A 20775-nucleotide genomic window follows, 5' to 3' on the forward strand; every position below is an offset into this window, starting at 1 on the left:
TATTACTAAGCTGGGGGGCTGTATATAGGATACAGTATATTACTAAGCTGGGGGGCTGTATATGGGATACAGTATATTGCTAAGCTGGGGGGCTGTATATGGGGTACAGTATATTACTAAGCTGGGGGGCTGTATATGGGGTACAGTATATTACTAGGCTGGGGGGCTGTATATGGGGTACAGTATATTACTAAGCTGGGGAGGATGTATATGGGATACAGTATATTACTAAGCTGGGGGGGATGTATATGGGATACAGTATATTACTAAGCTGGGGAGCTGTATATGGGATACAGTATATTACTAAGCTGGGAGGATGTATATGGGGTACAGTATATTACTAAGCTGGGGGATGTATATGGGATACAGTATATTACTAAGCTGGGGGCTGTATATGGGATACAGTATATTACTAAGCTGGGGGGCTGTATATGGGATACAGTATATTACTAAGCTGGGGGGCTGTATATGGTATACAGTATATTACTAAGCTGGGGGATGTATATGGGGTACAGTATATTACTAAGCTGGGGGGCTGTATATGGGGTACAGTATATTACTAAGCTGGGGGGCTGTATATGGGATACAGTATATTACTAAGCTGGGGCTGTATATGGGATACAGTATATTACTAAGCTGGGGCTGTATATGGGGTACAGTATATTACTAAGCTGGGGGGCCTGTATATGGGATACAGTATATTACTAAGCTGGGGGCTGTATATGGGGTACAGTATATTACTAAGCTGGGGGGCCTGTATATGGGATACAGTATATTACTAAGCTGGGGGCTGTATATGGGATACAGTATATTACTAAGCTGGGGGGCTGTATATGGGATACAGTATATTACTAAGCTGGGGGGGCTGTATATGGGGTACAGCATATTACTAAGCTGGGGCTGTATATGGGATACAGTATATTACTAAGCTGGGGGGGTCTGTATATTAGGGGATGCTATATATTCACATTGGTCAGGGGAGCACTGTATGTAAAATCATGTAACATAATAACAGGGTGGGATATATTAGTTATAGGATACAATAGATTACTTTTCATCATTTAAACTAAATGTTAGGGGTCTGTATTAATAAATTGGGGGTGTTGTATATTGATTGGTGCTGTGTATGCTATAATTCCAGTAGAATATATATAATGAAGGGATGTTTTATATGTGTGGAGAGTGCGGTCAGTTGTGTTGTGAGAGGTATATACTTCATACTGTAAGTGACTGTGGTATTTTTAGGGACGCCGGGTGGAGATGCTGCACGGAGCTGAAGACATCTGCCCGTGAATTCAGCCGTGATACGTCATGGATTGGAGAACCCGGAATAAAGTCCTCCTGATGGAAGAGATTGTCATCTATAAGGTACTAGATGCCACTAATGTCTCTCAGATCCTGTAGTCAGTCACACAGTGTCAGGGAGCTGTCTGTAGGGATGTTAATTGTTAGTAAAGTTTTCAGCATTTACTTAACAGGGAGCGGGGGGGGGGGGGAGGCAGCATTTTAATATTCGCCTCAGGCAGCAAATATGCTAGAATCGGCCCTGAATAAGACTACAGGCGGTCCCCTACTTAAGAACACTCGACTTACATACGACCCATAGTTACAAACAAACCTCTGTATATTGGTAATTTATTGTACTTTAGTCCTAGGCTACAGTAAACAGATGAAACAGTTATCAAATGTGTCTGTAATGAAGCTTTAGTGTTAATATTGATTCTTATGACAACCCAACATTTTTAAAATCCAATTGTCACAGAGACCAAAAAAGTTCTGGCTGGGATTACAATGATAAAATATACAGTTCCAACTTACATACAAACTCAACTTAAGAACAAACCTACAGACCCTATCTTGTATGTAACCCGGGGACTGCCTGTATTTCATGCTTTTTATATAACATTTTGATGCCTTTCTTATATTTACTTTTAAAAAAAATGGAAGAAAATGACAATGAGCACACGTAGGCCAATTTAGGAAAATGTCATTACGGTATTTGGCTTGTTTTCCTCACCTGTGATTTTAACTGCTTTCCATTTCTCAACCAACGAATTGTAGGACGAGGTTTTCCAGATGCTGCACAGTTCCATCGATGATCAGATCCAATTTTGGCCTCCGTATCAGAGATAATTTGGAGCCATTCTGGTTGTGCTGTGAAACAGAGGAAATGCACTCACAGGGGAGAAAAAGATCCATACTGAAAATCCATTCTGGCACTGTTGTATTCTAACAAATGACTATTTTATTCACAATAAGTGCAGTATCAGACAACTGTGGTCCCAGTGGAACAGCAGCGCCGTTCTATAATCATGATTACAGGTCTATGCCGCTATTTAAGTGGGAAGCAGGGACTCTGTACATCATATATTACTTTCATGCAACACAGTGGTCGTTCCATGAAACAGGATGTGGCGTTATCCAGGATTCACATTATCTAAGGGTTTGGGTCATAGATAATCAACAACATCCAAAATATCAAATTATATACAGGGGATACACAGGAAGCCTGTGCATACAGGCGAAACGCGTGGGAACCTTTACCCAAGTGCCCAACCCACTACATAGGTAAACTTTGGCATCTTCTGTATTTATGGATTGATTATTCTTGAACCACACATGTGTTCTTGACTCCAATACCTTACATTTAGTCTATTTTATCTTACTTAGGTGAAGTATAGCCTGTTTACCAATATTTATTTGCATATTCTTGTGCACTGGGGGCATTAGTTTGTGTACAGCACCGTAGTGTGCTTTTTAATTGTTATTAATCTATTTGTTGTATTGATGAATTAATAAAGTGAATTATATTTAATATTTGCTTTATGGGAATCCGCTTGTTGTTTAATTACGTCATTATCCAGCATTCATGGACCAACCACGATCATCTGAAACTGCCCTTACTTTGTGTGAACTGGCACTTAGACTTTCAATGTAATTTTGAGTGGTCGTCTCAGAGGCTTCACTGTGTTTTAGAAAGTTTGCACAGAATTTTACTCTCATTCTAGTAGATGATTTACGCATTTAACAAAGTAACAGGCAGTATACAATGATGACATACCTTGCACTATTATACGTCCTTGGTAGGTATCCCTGCCTTTAGAGTTTTCTGCTTCACATTCATAGGTTCCATCATCATCAAAGCTGACACTTTCAATATGCAGAATGGGGTCTGAGGCAAACCATTGAGGAGGCTGTGATGTATCTACCTTCCGCCATCGAATATGAGGTACTGGGCTGTCAATGATATTCCGTGTCATAAATAAATGGCACATAACACCCTAGTGCAATGCATCCATATCTACTATGAATCAGCAATGCCCTTATATGATACTACCACACAGAGTGGTCTGGGGCAACATGCATTGGAGTGGAGATATATTTATAGCACATTCCCCACACCTGAAATGTGAAGTTGAGACAAACAATATAACAATTGAAACTACTTACTTTCCAAAGGCAAAACATTCCAATGTAACCGCTTGCCTAGAAAGAGTGTATGTCTCTGCTGGAAAACGGACTTTAATACTGGGTGCATACAACCGTGGCTCTGCTGCAAGATAAAAGAAAAATCAAAATAGTTCAATGCTAGATTTATAATAATGGTGTTAATACTACCCATTACAACCAGTCAACCTAAATATATGGCAGCATTTAGTGTGACAGTTTGTAGAGCTGCCATATATTTACGGTCCCCTTTTTCCTGCTAATTGTGGAATTCCTGCTTCATGGAGGGTAGGTTTATGGCTTTAAGAAACAATATTAAGTACAGTGTTTGCTGCTCACTGCGCAAAGTAGTCCAGTGGAGTGAATAGTGCCATTGCACGAGAGGTCCCATGAGCAGGGTGACGTAGTAGAAGTGCCGAGAGGGGCTCTGGTAACACCCCCCAAAGCACTTCGGCCTTATTTATGTAAATATAAAATTATGTTTTAAAACAAAAGAGCCTGTTGATCGACAGATTGAAGGTATGACTGAAATGTGGATGTTCATCTCTGAAAAGCAATACTGGATCTTTTTAGAGGTGAAATCAAGTGTTAGATTTCTTTTAAACAAAATCTACCATCATAATTGTTATCATGGCCTTAAAATTATGCTAATGAGTCATAAGGGCTCTGGGGAGTGTTACCAGTGCACCTCCATGCTGTTGCTCCACAGGTTGTTACAGAAGCAGAAGCACTTCCTCCCTCTGAATGTGTGCTACCATGGTTAGAATAAAGCAGGGAGATGGAGGGGGGAAGTGCCAGGGAGCAGGATGGTGGGGGTACAGCCTGTAAAGCCAGAGCAGTGAGGGGCTCTGGTATAGCTCTTCTGGCCCATTACCTCAATTTTAAGAGTTGATTTTAGAAGGAAGGGGGCAATGGATAACAAATATAAGAACATTACCACAGACACAGTGTCTGGATCTATGAGTAAGTCCCTGGTTTATCATGATGGATTTTGATGGTAGATTTCATTTAAAGTATTGTTTGTAAACTCCTTATAGAATGTACTGCACTATGGAATTATTGGTGCTTTAAAAATAAATAATAATCAACATAATACTAATAAAATACCAAATGTAGTGACACCCGACGTGTCATAAGTAGGATTCCATTGTAAAACGTGTATCACACTTGCTCTGTAGCTCAGTCCCGCTGCCCATTTTATACAGGATGATGATCTTTTATACAGGATGGTGATCTTTCCACCAGTTGTGGACCTTCTGAGAGGGAATTAAAAGAACACCAGGGGGCGCAATAACAGCAATATCTAGACACAGAAGTGTTTTCCATAATTCCCTTCAAGAAGATCTAACAGAAAGATTAATATATTGTGGGACTTTTCTGATAACAATGAACATCATCATTTAAGAGATAACTAACCTTCTGGAGTGACACTGAGCTGAGTAAAGCTGCTGTAAACACTTTTGGTAGTAAAAGCAATGTGGCTGGTGGTCAGACAGGAATATCCTCCCTCATCCTGGGCATCTGTGCTTGCAATGTACAAGTTTCCTGTCACTTGAGAAACAAATCTCCTGCTGTCAGTGGGCAGAAACACTGGGAACTCATTCAGCAGCCATCTGTATGACAAACCTGTAAGGCAAATGTTCAGAGATCAGAAACACAAGAAATAAGATAAAAGCATGATGGCCTTGTACAAAAGACACATATTTATATCATAAATCAATGTTAATGTATTATCAGATGTAGTGCATATTGCATTTATTAAGGGGTTTTGACAGATTTTAGACACTTTCACAGTAGTAATGGAGGGAATTGCCTAACTAAAGGAGGCATGGTTTAGTGGAAAAGAGGTGTATCAAAAATATGAAAATACACCAACATCAGGTACAGTTTAAATCTTTTTCGTCTAACTTTGTAGTAATTTTTAGACACCTTTGATAAATGTACCCTACATTGTATATCTTCAATACCATAAAGTATGATATATTGGTCAGGAAGTGGCACTAAGTATTGTTATAAAATAACACCAAAATAACTCCAGTATTCTTTATCAGGGGTATTATGTCTTTTTCTGCTCTATTTGAACAAAAATGTTTTGAATCTCTTGCCACTTTCCAAATAAGCCAGGGCTATCAGCCACCGATGAATGTGCCATCTATCACACCAGTAAACTGCTGTAAGCTCACATCAGTCTTAATGGAGTTGATTTTTGCTAGGGCTAGGCTGTGTGCCTAATTTATGACAAAGCCTTTGAGCATCTTCCACAAGACCAGTTGAGCTTTTGGCCTCAGGGTGGCAGCGTGAAGTAAATTAGATGTGAGCATGAGCTAAGTCTCCTTCACTTTTTAGCTTCTGTAACTTGTGCTGTTGCCTTAAATATCTGTGCCTTCTTAAAATTATTCAGCAACAGCCTCCTCTCTGCTCACAAAAAGAATCTGCAACAACCCTACCAATGCATATGCAGGTGGGTAGTTGTGAATAGCGCCCTCTCCAGGTCAGGAGCTGATCACCTCTCTAGGAAGGTTCTAGAACCTGGGCATTGTGTAATTGCAGCTGTCGATACTGCCTGGCAAGGCAATAGTTAACAATGTGAATGTTGTTAGCCAATTTTATGCTTAGTAATTGCTGTAAGGAAGGAGTAAGGTGGTTGGATGATCCATCTGAGCTGGACACACCTCAAGGTTATATAAACCTTTGGTGTGGAAGGTTCTGCTCTCTTTCCCCTGAGGTCTGTCCAGGTGGAGCTCAGAGAGTGCTGAGGCACAGCACTCCTCAGCACATGGCCTTCAGACCTCCATCACCAGATATCTGTCTCAACCTTGCTGCTGTAGCAGCCACCATCCTCCAGCCTGAAGTCACCTTGCAAGGCTGTGAGCCCATCACCCTGAGGAATCAGATCCGACCAGCTATCTCCTTCCAGAAGAAGTTTTCTGATGTTAAGTCTGTTGCCTTCTGTTGATTTGCACAACGTTGCCTCTGTCAGATCCCTGGATACAGCTGATTACCACCACAGGCTTCCCTATCCATCACCCAGGGATTCATCCTACAGACACTCAGGGGTTGCCCCAGGGAAAAACCAGTACATCAGCCTGTCCCTCCTTATTTCTTGCACACACCACCCACTGGAGACCTGCCAGGCTGTAGGACTGCCCTCTGGTCCCCATACCAAGCACATTGACTGCAGCGTGCAATAGGCCGCAATAGCCAGCCACTCCGGTATTCTCGGCCCCGGCTACCTCCAGGCCTCAAGAAAAGGTTAGGCCCCAGTGTGGGATGTTGCAAATCTGATAAGGGACAGCTCTTTTTGTGATTGGTGGGTGTCCGAGTGTTTCTATACCCACTACCAGGAAGGGCATCTATACTGCTCGTCAGAACACAAAACCTAAAAATATAAGAGATTGAGCTATAGATTTATGGCATATGGATTCAGAAGCTGCACCTGTATGAGCTACCAAACTATTAGGCTATGTTCTCATCTGCATCCGAGGAAGCCTCTGAACATTCATTATTACATTTTAATAGTTTGTTATTACAGTATTTTTCGGACTATAAAACGCACCGGATTATAAGGCGCACCTTCAATAAATGCCTGCTAAAACATCTAGGTTCATATATAAGGCGCACCGGATTATAAGGCGCACCTGAAGAGTTTATGACCAGCAGGTGGCAGACCTGTGCACAGCTCAAGTCAGCTGTTGTCTGTAAGTGCTGTTTATATATAAGGCGCACTGGACTATAAGGCGCACCTTTGATTTCTGAGAGAATCAAAGGATTTTTTGTGTGTCCGAAAAATACGGTACTCTTGCTTTAGCAACAAGAAAAGAAACCCCGAGTAATCTAATGTAGACAAAAAGCTTGTTGTGTTATAATTTGAAAGAATAAAAATATAGTCCTTTACGCTCATGAACATTCATTTTTACATTTCTTTAATTATTTCTTTATGAAAAAAAATAAAATGAAAGAAAAATGAAATTAAATGAAAAAAAGAAAGCAAAATTTACCAAGGCACTTTTACATTTTTATACTTTGCTTTTGCTGTCAGGGGCGAGACCAGAAACCTCTGGTGCCACCAGTGAATTAATTTACCGATTGGCAAACTGGAGACTTCTAGAGATAGGACTCTAGGGTCAGCAGATGTATCACACAGTATGAGACATGATACCCACTATGTGGCTGTAAGGATTAGCAGGTGACTAGGGATTTCCCTCTCTTTGTTCTTACTCTTTATTTGTTTCCCTAAGCTTCTGCCATCTCCATTTGTTTTATATCATATTCAAGAGCATAGCAAGAGGGCTGCAGCCAAAAGGACAGAATATGAAGCGTCACCTCTGGGAATATATAATAAGATCAGGCTCCTTTAGACTAAGGATTTGGTTGTTTCTGACACTCATTATTTTTAGGCTGAATGTCTTATTCATGTCACAAAGCCCTGATGACCGTACTTAACCAATGCCCTCCATACTATTGCTGAACATTAACTGAATTTAATGAATGCTAAATAAACTAAAATAGTTACATTTTCACAAACTTCCCAAGTAAATATATGAATCTTTGCAATAGATCTTAACACAGAAAAATCCAATTATCAACTCTCTTTTTTTAAAATGAAACTTTTGATCATCTCTTGAACCCCTCTTTCTAGAGCACCATGGTCTGAGGGGAGGGATGGGGATCCCAGTGAGAGCAGCTAGCAACCAACCAACCACTAGCTCAACTATAAATTAGAGGTAAAGCTTTATATAGAATGCAGTAAACAAGTCACATTATGTTACTCCTCATGCATAGATTGGGGGAAAGTCATTATGGCTTCTCAGACAGTTTTCTGGTGGAGAAACCACATTAATCTGTTCCTGCTAGTTTCAGGATTTCTCTTATCCGCATGCCACTATAGGCACGTTGGGGCAGAGACCAGGTGGGCTTGGGGCTGGCTATGGAATGAATGCCCAGCTCCTCACATTTACCATTGTCTCTGCTGCAACTCTCGTGAAAACACTGCCAATTCCGAACTGGTCTACAGGTAGGAAACTGGTGCAGAAACTGGTGCCGGAGCCTCTTAGTGAATATGGGCACAGGACCACCAGCAGGGATAATTTTAAGACTGGCATTCTAAACACCAGTCTTAATGAATTCCCTCTATTGACTACTGATCTGTGCAATGTTTTCTGAAAGGCCATATTTAAGAGATACATATAAAAAGCTGGCAGAAATACAGACGGACAGGAGATCCATTCTGAGGAATGAATTACCAGGATAGTGTTGTGGAGGATTACATGGCAACATAACTCCCCATCCTTCTGTTATCTTAACTGTATCTCTTTCCTCTGGTGGAAACTCATGCAAATCTGTGGAAAATAGACAAAGAACAAAATATTTATGTTTAACTTTACATGCCAACATACAAAGATAATATAGAAAAGATATTCACAGGACACTCACATCCAAAGCGCAGCGAGGCCTCATTACTAAGCACAGTACCCCTAGGGTTAGAGGCCACACATTGATAGGTTCCTGTGTGCTTGGACTGACTTGGGTTAGATATGGCCAGGTTCCCTCCTACTAGTCGGTAGCTGGAATTTGCCGAAAGGCTGATCTCTGTGCCATTCAGATTCCAACTGCAAAAAGACCAGAAAAGAGCACAATGAGCTTCTGTTCCATAAAGATTGAGTAGAGGGAAGTCATAGAGCATTATCATGTTTATATTATATAACTTTTCAGACTAAAACTATCAAATAATCCTTTACCTATAATTGGCAGGAGGTATGGCCCGAGCACGACAACTTAGGGTGAGCTGTTCTTCTGACCCTTCTGGAAACAAAGTGTTCTGTGGCTGCTCCTCAAATATTGGTCCATATCCTCCACTTGTTCCTTTAATTGGGTTAAAGGCTAATTGGAAAAATATTTTCTTTGTTAAAAAAAAAACCACAGCAACAGTTGTTTTGAGCTTATAAGCACATGGCGTGTATTAATGGGATCTATATTGTGAGAGACCTCAGAATAACCACACACTAGATAACTGACCACATATCTGATAAGAAATTTTTCCATTAAAATCCATCAGTGCTGTCAACACATATCGCTCAAAATTAATGTGCTATTATGGACCATGTGTTTCATAATGAGGACCACACAGGGTAAAGAATAGCACAGTGCACTGAACACTTACTGGATACCAGTATATATTTTAGTTATTTTTATTTTATTATGTTTAGGTCTATACAGAATAAAACACTTATTGCATGTCCTAGTGTTCCTGGGGCTTAGAATTAGGAGATTCTTGGGAACCTACAAGTTCATTTACAGCACTCGGTGGGGTTTTTAGTTTCTAAAAGTTCTTGCTAGCGATGAGGCCGAGATCTATGTCAAGAGCATTCAAGAAAAGTACACTTTACTTTATTATGCTGGCAGACATGTATAAGGAGATGTTGGTAGTTTAAAGAGAACCTGTCACCCACAAAAACGGCACTAGGTATCTGCTTACTAAAGTAAGCATCTCCTAATGCTACCTCAGATGTAGCAGTGTTACACTGCTAGCTTTATCGGAACCCTCCGATACCACTAGCAGACACTGCCGGGCAGTGCAATAGGAACGCTGGACTGCGCTCAAAGTGGTCTGGCGTATTCATGAGTGGGCAATCCGAGGCGCTGCTTCTCCCCAGGACCGTCCCTGCCACTCCATAGGCCGGTGGTGAGTGTTGGGCTTCATGCGGCAGTCACTGCCTCCTAGTCCCACCCCCTCATTAATACGCCGAAACTGCTGTGAGCTTGGTCCAGGGTTCCTATTGTACTGCTAGCTTTATCGGAGGGTTCGAATAAAGCCAGCAGTGTAACACTGCTACATCTGTTGTAGCATTAGGAGCTGCACCTATACTACATGTGCAAAATACCACTTTATGGGTGGAAAATCTCTTTAAATATAGTGGCATGTGAGAATATTTAAATAGATTTTCCACCCAGAAAGTAGCATACAATTTCACATTATGGGCAAGAGTTTTTTTTCCCATAATAGAGATAAATGTTTCCATCTTCCCATTGCATAAACAATATCAAATCTTTTACTTGACATTTTCCAATTTCTGAACCTGAATCTGGCCAGTTGTTTTTGGACCATACCTAGTTATATGCAACCTTTATTTTGTATAGAGTTCATGTATACGCTTCCATGATACTTTATTATATCTTTATATATTATTTATTATATCTATATCACGGGTGTCAAACAGAAGGCCCACGGGCTGTAGGTCCGGACTGTAGGCTTGTGTTGACTGGCCTGGCATGCGCAGGTACCCCATGCTGCGCTACTTACGCATGAAAGTCACAGCCAGCCATGCTGTACGGCGCACCTACGTCTCTCACCTCCGCTCCGTTTCCCTGCCACCACCCTGCCTCGGAGCCCCCGCCGCCTGCCTCTTGCCCCTGCAATGCCTCGGAGCCATCGCACTGCATAGAAACAGCTGCTACAATAAGTGAGAGCTATGCCTGTGAGAGATAGCTACCTGGGCTACCCCTGTGAGAGATGGCTACCTGGGCTACCCCTGTGAGAGATGGCTACCTGGGCTACCCCTGTGAGAGATGGCTACCCGGGCTACTCCAGTGAGAGATGGCTACTTGGGCTACCCTTGTGAGAGATGGCTACCTGGGCTACCACTGTGAGAGATGGCTACCTGGGCTACCCCTGTGACTGTTGGCTACCCCGTGACAGATGGCTACCAGGCAAACCTTGTGAGAGATGGTCAGAAACAAAATAGGCAAGTCTAAAAGCTTAATTTTAATATAGCTGAATTGCTGTGCTTGTATTTTGATAGTTTCTGATTTTTTATCTGTTCAGCTTGGTTGTTCTCAAAGGTCTCATTGTGATGGTATTGCTGTAGTAATGTAACTACTAAACAGCTCAACTAACTCTTAAGAAGTATCTACATTTTTACATTACTGAAATGCCCTTTTAAGGCAACCATAAGGCTGATGTGGCCCCTGTTGAAAATGAGTTTGACACCCCTCATCTACATAGTTACATAGTTTATATGGTTGAAAGAAAGACACATGTCCATTAAGTTCAACCAAGGAAAGGAAGGGATAAGATGAGTAAAGGGTTTAAGGAAAACAATTCTATATTATAACATAACCATCAATGTTATTTAGTTGTAGAAAGGCATTTAGACCCTTCTTCTAGCTCTCTGCTGTCCCTTCTGTAAACAAGCCATGTCGGCTCTAGTTAGTAAACCTTGTTTTCTCCAGACGGAGACAGTGCCCCATTGTCTTTTGATTTGATTTAACATGGAACAACTTTCCACCATATTTATGTATGGACCATATGCCATATGCTTTGATTTTATAAACATAAATACTTACAAATGACAGCACATACTCCTGTGAGGCTATGCAGTGTCACAAACATGTAAACTAAACGAAATATAATGTAAAACAACAATCTGAAAGCAAAGCAAGCAATGGAATAATGGAAATAAAGATACAGTAAGCATCCCTTACCTGAACAGCAGAGTAGGACAGAGGACAGGAAGAAGGCAAAAGAAGATGGCAGCATGGTGCTTCTGCACAGGAAGAAAATAGATTTGTAAATGGAGAGTGGAAAGACAGTGAAAGCATTTGTAGAAGTAAATGGAATCCATTAATGATGGCTTGTTCAGTTGTACAGTAATACCGCCTCCTACATTGTTGTTTTATTGTCTGTATATTAGAGTCTACTCAGAGGAGTGCTCTTTTCAGGGAGAAAGGGGTACATTTACTAAAAATGGTTCAAACTGCACTAAGTGTAGCTTGCCTGTGTATAATGCAGGGTGCGCCAGATTCATGTTTTATGGCGCCTGTTCTTCATAAATCTGGCACTCCCTGAAATGGCCCGACAGAGTGCACCACTTTTTTTTGGTCTATCTTTAACATGGGGGGTGCGACACACTTCTGTCAGACTTGCATGTTAAATCTGGCGCATGGTCCGACTGAGCACTGGAATGACCCCTAATTTGTGTTGCATGATGCCTAGTGCAGCTACGCCACAAAACGGTAGCATGTGACACATTTGTGGTGCAGACACTTCTTAAATACCTGTGCAAGCAGTTTGCCCTAGAAAGAACGTGCAAAGTCCGACAGAAAACTGGCACAAAGCCCTTAATAGATATGTTTTCCTCCAAGATAAGTTGAATTTCTCAAATACAATTTAATGCATTCTCATGAACATATTATCGAGGAGCCCATCGACTGAAACAGAGTATTGGACATTCTGGAGAAATACAATGTGGTCTCCAGAATTTTCAAGTGAGTTGACCACAAAACAACAATAAAAACAAATAAAATAACAATTATAAAAGTATCTCCAGGCACATAGTCAAATTTACATCATTCAGATTCTATCTAGTTAACTCATAATTAAAATACTTCAATAGGGATAGGATGTTTTCCCATCTCTGTATAAATAGCTTTAAAATAACATTACAATACATTACAAGTATTTTTCAAAATCCAAATACCATAACTCATAATGACTTGACTGGAGTCTAGAGGTAGACAGATTCCATCACAAAGTGACTGTCTTCCTCCTTGATCATTTATTGTTGAAATCTTCACATCCCCAGTTTCCGTGGTCAATGTATGATGACGATCTATCAGTGTTATTGTAAATATCCATTATGAATATTGCAGATGAATGCAACCTCAAGGGATATCTATGAGTAATCTGTACTATGTGATATTACTTCAGATCTTATGTTGACCTTGACCCTAGACTATACAACAGAGTCAGAAGAATATGACTTCATAGCATATCCCCAAGTAAAAGCATAGGCATAGAGATCCTTCATAGCATGTTATAGCCAGTTCTGGTGAGTCAATAGTGATTGTGGTATTAGATATGGTATGGAATCTCTATGGGTTTTACATAAACAGTGTTCTGTATGCTTTACTTTTCACCAAAGAGGGTAGTTTACTTCCGTAGTTCAATAAAATGTAATAAATAAATCACACTAAACATAAGTCAGGGAACGGTTTACTGTTGGGAATTTGTTTTATCAATATGGAAGAATAAAAGTTGAAATTTTATGAGCGTTTCATTTGCTGGATTAATTCCTTCTAATTGTGATGCAAAAACAAAATTGAAGTCTATTTGTCGTAGGTGACAAAACTTGTTTAAAGGAAATCTACCATCAACCTTACTTTTAGATCCAGGCACTGTGACTGTGGTTATCTTCTTATATATTTTATCCATGGCCTTCCTTCTAATACTAACTTTAAAATTATGCTAATGAGCTAGAAAGGCTCTGGTGGGTGTTTTCAGAGCTCCTCGATGCTATACATTCTTTACAATGAGCAGAACATGTCTTACTCTTTCCTCCACTTTCTCACTCTCTCTGCCTGTTTATTTTAGTAGCAGCAGGAAGTGCATGACAAGGGGAAACTTGCTCTACAGCACTGAAGGTCTCTGGAAACAACCACCAGAGCCCTTCAGGGTCTGTAGCATAATTTTTAAAGTTTTGCTTTAGAAGGAAGGAGGCCGTGAATAACAAGTATAAGAAAGATTACCACATTCACGTACCTATCTATGAGTATGTGTCCCTTGTATATCATGATGGATTTTGATGATAGATTTTCTTTAAGTATCTTGATGTTAGCAGAAGTATAGCTATAAAGTTTGCAAAAGAAAAAGTCATTACCATTCCCCTTAAGCTTGAAGGCCCAATGGCTGTACTTTTATAAATGAAGTTCTCAAAATTTTATATTTGGCTAGCGCCCATAATAGATTTTACATTGAGGTTGAGGAGCCTCAAGTTGCACTTCTCCATGTCATTCCTGTGACAGAGGACTTATAACATTGCAACCTTGGTGGTTCAGCCCGAAAATTATTAACAGGGGAAACCTTGGCACATTACATATTGCAAATAAATTCAAGACATCCTTTGCAGCACAAGGCTCTGCTGGTAGACAGGGTAATGTAGGTAAGAGAAGGACAGGTGCTATCCAGTAATTTACCTTCATCCCTGCATTTGCTACCATCCATGTAAAATGTTATGGACTAAAAATGAAAGACTGCACCCTATTGAACAGGAATGGCTTCTTTGCTTGTCTTGAGTAAGGCAAGTTGGCAGAGTCCAGATTTAAGTGAGGTTTGTGTATTTTTTTTCACCATGGCATAGCTGTATGGAAGTTATCTCTTAACTATTTGATGTCTACTGATATTCATTTTGTTTTTGCCAAATCAAATTATGAAGTGTACTTATAGAAGTTGCAGGGGTTGTTTTTATGCTAGATTTTGGTCTGATTTGAATCTTATTCTTAAATATGTCCTTTTTGAGGGCAATTGACAAAACTATAATTAGCTAAGACATGTATTGTCACATATACCCCTGGTCCCCTAAAGGAATATGTAAATGAAAGCAATCAAAAAGTCAGATGTACCCTATAATAGTACCAATCTAACCATTACCTTTTCCCGCAATAAATAATCCTCTTTTATTGAGGAATAAAAATGTTGCAACTCTCAGAATACGGCAAAAAAAGCATTTTATTTGCTAAAGTAGTAAAAAAAATACCGAATAGAAAAATACAAATCTTACTGAAAAAAACAAGCCCTCATATGTCCATGTTGGATAAAAGAATAAAAAGTGATGTCTTTTTGAAAGTGCTGTGTTCTGAAGGCCATTTTGCGGTCATATGCTTTGATCCCGTTTCCAATTGGTAAATAAATGCAAGACACCAAAGAAAAGCATTTGCAATTGAGCCGTGGCACGCCCCCATACGTGTTGCCCACATCACGTATTTTTCCATCCACGTCTCTCAGCACAATACCACTTAACCGCTCCATTGTACCAGCAGGAGCTGTTCATTTTGCTTTCGCCTGATGTAGTTATAGATCATCATGTGAACATGCACAGGCCAGAGATTCTTGCCCCAGTATACCTCTGCCAAGCCTGTGATCCTCTGCCCACCTTTAACCCTCCCTGCTTGTGTACATCACTGGTGATATACCTGTTCATTCAGATGCAGGACTCTGGCTATGGATGCGACATCACAGGAAGTAGTCAAATCAGGGCCTGGAGAAGTCACATGACCATCAGTAATATATTCAATAGTAACATCTCCAATTCTCGATTAGTGATTATTATAAAAAAAATTCTCAACCTGGCACTATTTGATTTCATTGTTGCCTGTGACTAGAATGGTACCAGATGCCCACCTTATATGAACCCTAGCACAGTTATGTGCTATTTGAACTAGGTTTACGGTTTAGTTTATATATATTTTATAGAGCAGTATACATACATTAAAGATCACATTCATTTGGACATTTATTTCTCTAAATCAATATATGAGCTTTACAAGGGAACCAGTTTGTTCCATTTCAGGTTTTATAGTATTCCAGTCTCTGAACAGGCCATACAAAAGCTGCCAGACTAAAAAGACTCAGCTAATAAATTTGTTTCTAATGACCATCTCCCTGGAGTGATATGATGGGGGCATTGATATTGAGCTGTACACTCCCCCTCCTTTTTTGTTAATCCTTTATCATAGTTCCCTTGAGGGGTCACTGAATCCATTACAGTAGGTCACACAGTGTTCCTTCTTACAACAGTAAAATCTAGACCCCCAATCCTCCACTCTACTCACTGTCTGTTACCTTTACCCCCCTTCTACTAAAAGGACATACTCATTTTCCTGAAGGGTCCTTATGGGATAGTAGGAAGAGGCGAGCTCATTTACAAGCTCTTAGAAGCTGAGGGCATAGAGTATCCACAATGTCATCATTTATTTATAGGACAGAAGCACACCCCATAGTTCAAAATAAAGGTCCATATACTAGACATAGCATTACAGAGCACTCATATACAGTATTTTCATATGATTTATTCATGTACATGCGATACGATTATCAAAAACAAGATCTAACATCCTTATGAACCATAAAACTATAAAAATGTGTCCAGTCACCCAAGTAAATAATCCACAGCACTATAATTTCACACTGACATGACAAGTTAGTCCCCTCCCCATTGGGCTACGCTTACATTTCTAATAATACGATAATTGTGAAAGGTACAGATAACAATGGTGTGGGACACAACTTCTGAAAAGGATAGCATGTTCCAATGGCATACCTTCAGAAATGACTTGTTACTAGAAGTCATACTAATAATCAGAATACTGACTTGTATAAAGAATAACTAGGAATTGTCACTTTAGGAATTTGAGGTTTTAACTAATAAGACAAAAATGTAATATAAGGTGGAATATCGCCCCTCTCTTGTCTGCAAATTATAGCAGCCAGCATATCATGAACTGATAGCATCACTAACCTATGTCTAACCTCCCTGTGTTGCATATATCACTATTTCTGGTGGTTCTCAGAATTCAAGATTATAGACCATTATTTATGTCTCCTTGCCTCTTATCACATAAACAAATAGTACAACCACTGTCTTTTTAGCAATTGCAATTTTAATATGGATTATGATGTGTGCATCTTAAGTGATCATTGGGGCTCTAGGATCTACGGATACCCTTGGCCACCTGTAATACTCATTATTTAAAAAGACCCTGGTCTGACCCGCTCTTGGTTGTAATGTCTGGACTTCTTATCTTTCTCTTCTGGCGGCCCACCACTGTTGTCTTCTACTGAGGCAAAGCATTTTAAATTCAGCTGCAACCCAGTAGGCATCAGTTTCATCCTGTTGTTACCACCCCAAACCAGTCTCCAATCTTGCCCCTTTCTAGGCTCGGATGCCAGAGACCCAGTCCTTTTTTGGAGGCAGTGGCGATATGCTGGTATGTTTCCTGTTCTGTACTTGCCCGAGGTGCATTTAAACTGAACAACATTTATGGGATTTGAATACCCCAATATTTACAACTAATAGTTTGGATACTATGCCTTCGCCTTGGTCCTATTTTGTCTCATATTCCACTTAAAAGTGATATGATATAAGAAATATTTGTCTGTTTCTTGGTTGTGCAACAATCATTCATTCACATGATTCACCTGAAAAAACTTATTGAACTGTAAAAGGGTTATGCTGACTATTAATTTGGTAGACAGAACAATGCGGGACCCATGTTGTGTCAATAGGTCCAGGACAAAGTGTGCACTTAATCTACTACTCAGTCTGAAAAAATAATGTGAATTTAATTTTGTTCCATTATCTGAAAACTTTGCCAATTATGACTAAATTGAATCTTCCAGCTGGTTGTATTAGAGTATTCATCTGTTGACAGCTATTTATACACACATTTAATCACCGGTAATATGTGGCAATCACACATTTTTCCAGGAATGAGTAATGACCCTCTACAGACCGTATAAGATGCCAGGAAAAGTAATAAAAAGTCTACAGAAATGAAGTACTGGAAATTCTACCACTCTCACATGAGTGACTTTTTCTTAATACCTTTGTGCATATTGTATGAATCTGCGTGAAGAGGTTTCAGACACAGCTTCAAAGGAAGTAGTCACATATTTATTTTATTGTAGAATAAAGACATGTGCAGGTCACATAAGAGCTCCATGTTGTGGAACTAGACATGTTCTTCTCAAGGAGTTTGACAACTAGGGAAGAACTTAAGCCTAAAACTATGTAAATACAGTATGTGACCCCTATATATGAGTATCATCTATACCTTTGTAGCAGTCAATGAAATGTTTGCGCTTTGTGGAGAGAAGGTTGTTATTGATGGAGCGTGAAGGTCATCCTGGAGCTCAAGTCACATGTGATTAATACTGACTGTTATCTCTTACATTTCATAAAAGCAAATAGGTTTTCCTGGATAGAGTGGCATTCCCTTTCTCAGAATATTTTGTAGAACATGTATGACGCCACATACCTACAAAGGTGACCTGTAAATACAGTTTCTTAAGGAAACATATAGGGGGTCATTTATTATGGCCTTTCAAACTGAAATCTGGCAGTGTTTTTTTTTTCATTTCAGCGCCTCTTGTGCCTGAATTTATGAAGTTTCAGCTACACAAGATTGGTGTTTTCTGACACTCTTGTGCAGCTTGTATATCCACCAGTTTTCTGGTGCTTCTATCTTTCAGAAACATATTTTGGGCGCAAATTGTGGCGCAAAAAGAGAGCAGCTAAAAGCAAATTCTAAACCTTTTAGTATGTGCGCCAATTAATAAATCTCTTGCTCCACAAACTTACATCCCACTAAAAAATATAGCACCACCTTGCGCCAAAATTAATAAATGCCCCTCATAGCCTCTACTGAACAACATCTCATACAAGTCAATCGCAAGTACTATAAATTAACTGCTAATAGCCTTCCATAGATCCAGAAGCATGCTTCTGACAACAAAATTATGGGATGGATAGTGAGTTACTAAGCAAAATGCAACTGATTTAAAGCAAAACTTGCCATAAAAAGATTATTTGATTTTGACAAACTTTTTATTGTTGTATTACAGTTTATAATTGTATGTGTTTTAGGCACCTTTTTTTTACACCAACTTTAAAGGGGCTGGCAGGAATCAGGGTTTTTTTTCAATATGGCCCCAGGGTAAACATAACCTGCTATGAACAAGGCCTTTGACCCTCTGTATACAGAGGCTTAGTGGTGATGTCATGTTATCAACCTGCAACCATCCACAGCACATCGCTTCTTACCTCCACACCTGAAGGGTGGTGCTGGGCAGAACCAATGCACAGGAGAGGGGTTATTATAGTACATTTGTTTTGTTAATTTTTATTCCATCCTGGGACCTATATTGAAAAACACATGATCCTGGACAACCCCTTTAACAAAACGAAAGTTTAGAATGCAGATGTAGAATCAGACCACAAAGTGGATTTTTAAATTGATGGGAGGCTGTCATTTGCCGGTCAGAATAAAGGGCATATTGGCCAAAATCCACTTCAGTAAACCTGTCACTGTTTGACCTGTGGGACTTCGAACTATGGGACACAAATCAATTCTGAAAATTAATTGTCACCATGAGAATGAGTCCCTTACCTGGTTTTCTCTTGTACAGGTAATCTGAATTCTGAAAGCTCCATTCAAGTAAAAAGGGGTTTAAGGATGTAGAAGAACCTGGGAATGCTCATTATTCACAGTGGTGCTGCCTTTGTGCCTCAAAGAATGATTGTGACACCAATAAGTGTCTTTGTTGATTTGAAGGAAACGATAAGACAAAGGCCCACATTTATTAAAGTTTTTACGCCAGTGTTGTGTCTGACTTTCCACTGAAAAGAATGTGCAAGCTACGTGCACATGTATTTATAAAGTGTATGCCTCATTTTTGTGTCGCGGCCTCACTATGTCCGACAAGACAGAAAAAATGTGCACAATGGGGGTCATTTACTAAGGGCCCGAATCGCGTTTCTCCGTCGCGTTGCTCCGATTTTTCCCTGAATTGCCCCGGGTTTTTGGAGCACGCGATCGGATTGTGGCGCATCGGCGCCGGCATGCACACAACGGAAATGGGGGGGCGTGGCCATAAGAAAACCTGACGGATTCGGAAAAACCGCCGTATTTTTTTAAAAAAAAGTGTCGCTTGACATGCACTTGCCTGCACCCACTATAGCTTGGTGAACTCCAATGAACTCCGACAGACTTCAGCTCAGCAGTAACACCTACTGGACATCGGGCGCACTACCAAATGTGAATCGCCGGAAGACCCGAATCCTCCACAGAGAACACGCCGCTGGATCGCGAATGGACCGGGTAAGTAATTCTGCCCCAATGAGTCTTATTTACCAAGGGTCCGCAGCCGCACTTTCGTCGGGTATTCCGACGCTGTGACAGGTATTTAGCAGGGGATTGTCTCGCACGTGATCAGATTTTGGTGCAGCTGCGCTGGCTTATAAGTGACAGAAATGGGGGGGCTGGCCATCGACGATCTGACTCATTCGGACTAGGGGTGGGATTTAACATTTAAATTGTGTCGCAAATCAATGCACTTACATACACCAGGAAGAAGAAGGTGAACTCCAGCGGACCTGAGCGGGGAAGCAACACATGCAGGATATCGGGTGCACAATCTTGGTGAATCGTGGCAGAGTGCATGGTCGTCGGAACAATACACTTTCAGTAAACTCCAGAACAGTGCAGGCTGCTCCAGGTGAAGACCGTGCACCAGTTTTGATTAATCTGCACACTCAGGCAAACTGCCCATTGTGCATTATATTTGATAAATGTGGGCAAAAGTGGTTTAACATTGGATTTATGTAATTTGCAAGTAAGATAATCAGTGAGCCAGCACATTAGAGTCTGCATAGTTGTTCTTCATGAAAAGATAACTAAGTGGCAGGTAGCACTGCTGTACTGAGAAAACTCACAATAGGTGCAATGCTGGTTTAGTATTATATCCCAATCTGTTTTCCGTATATATTTTTATGA

General features: G+C 40.3%; 1 protein-coding gene across 1 annotated transcript in view; it reads right to left on the reverse strand.

The window, feature by feature from the left end:
- CNTN2 (contactin 2) overlaps positions 1 to 20775 on the reverse strand; it is a 52768-nt gene that overhangs the window by 22148 nt on the left and 9845 nt on the right. The window contains exons 2-9 of the mRNA XM_072137532.1: positions 11929 to 11990; positions 9186 to 9327; positions 8881 to 9056; positions 8691 to 8786; positions 4864 to 5073; positions 3451 to 3553; positions 3062 to 3237; positions 2018 to 2154 (exon numbers count right to left, since the gene is read on the reverse strand). Coding sequence (XP_071993633.1) covers positions 2018 to 2154; positions 3062 to 3237; positions 3451 to 3553; positions 4864 to 5073; positions 8691 to 8786; positions 8881 to 9056; positions 9186 to 9327; positions 11929 to 11983 — 1095 coding nt within the window. The 5' untranslated portion in view covers positions 11984 to 11990. The remainder of the gene's footprint in view (positions 1 to 2017; positions 2155 to 3061; positions 3238 to 3450; positions 3554 to 4863; positions 5074 to 8690; positions 8787 to 8880; positions 9057 to 9185; positions 9328 to 11928; positions 11991 to 20775) is intronic.

Source organism: Engystomops pustulosus, chromosome 2 (assembly GCF_040894005.1).
Source record: "Engystomops pustulosus chromosome 2, aEngPut4.maternal, whole genome shotgun sequence".
Classification (NCBI taxonomy): domain Eukaryota; kingdom Metazoa; phylum Chordata; class Amphibia; order Anura; family Leptodactylidae; genus Engystomops; species Engystomops pustulosus.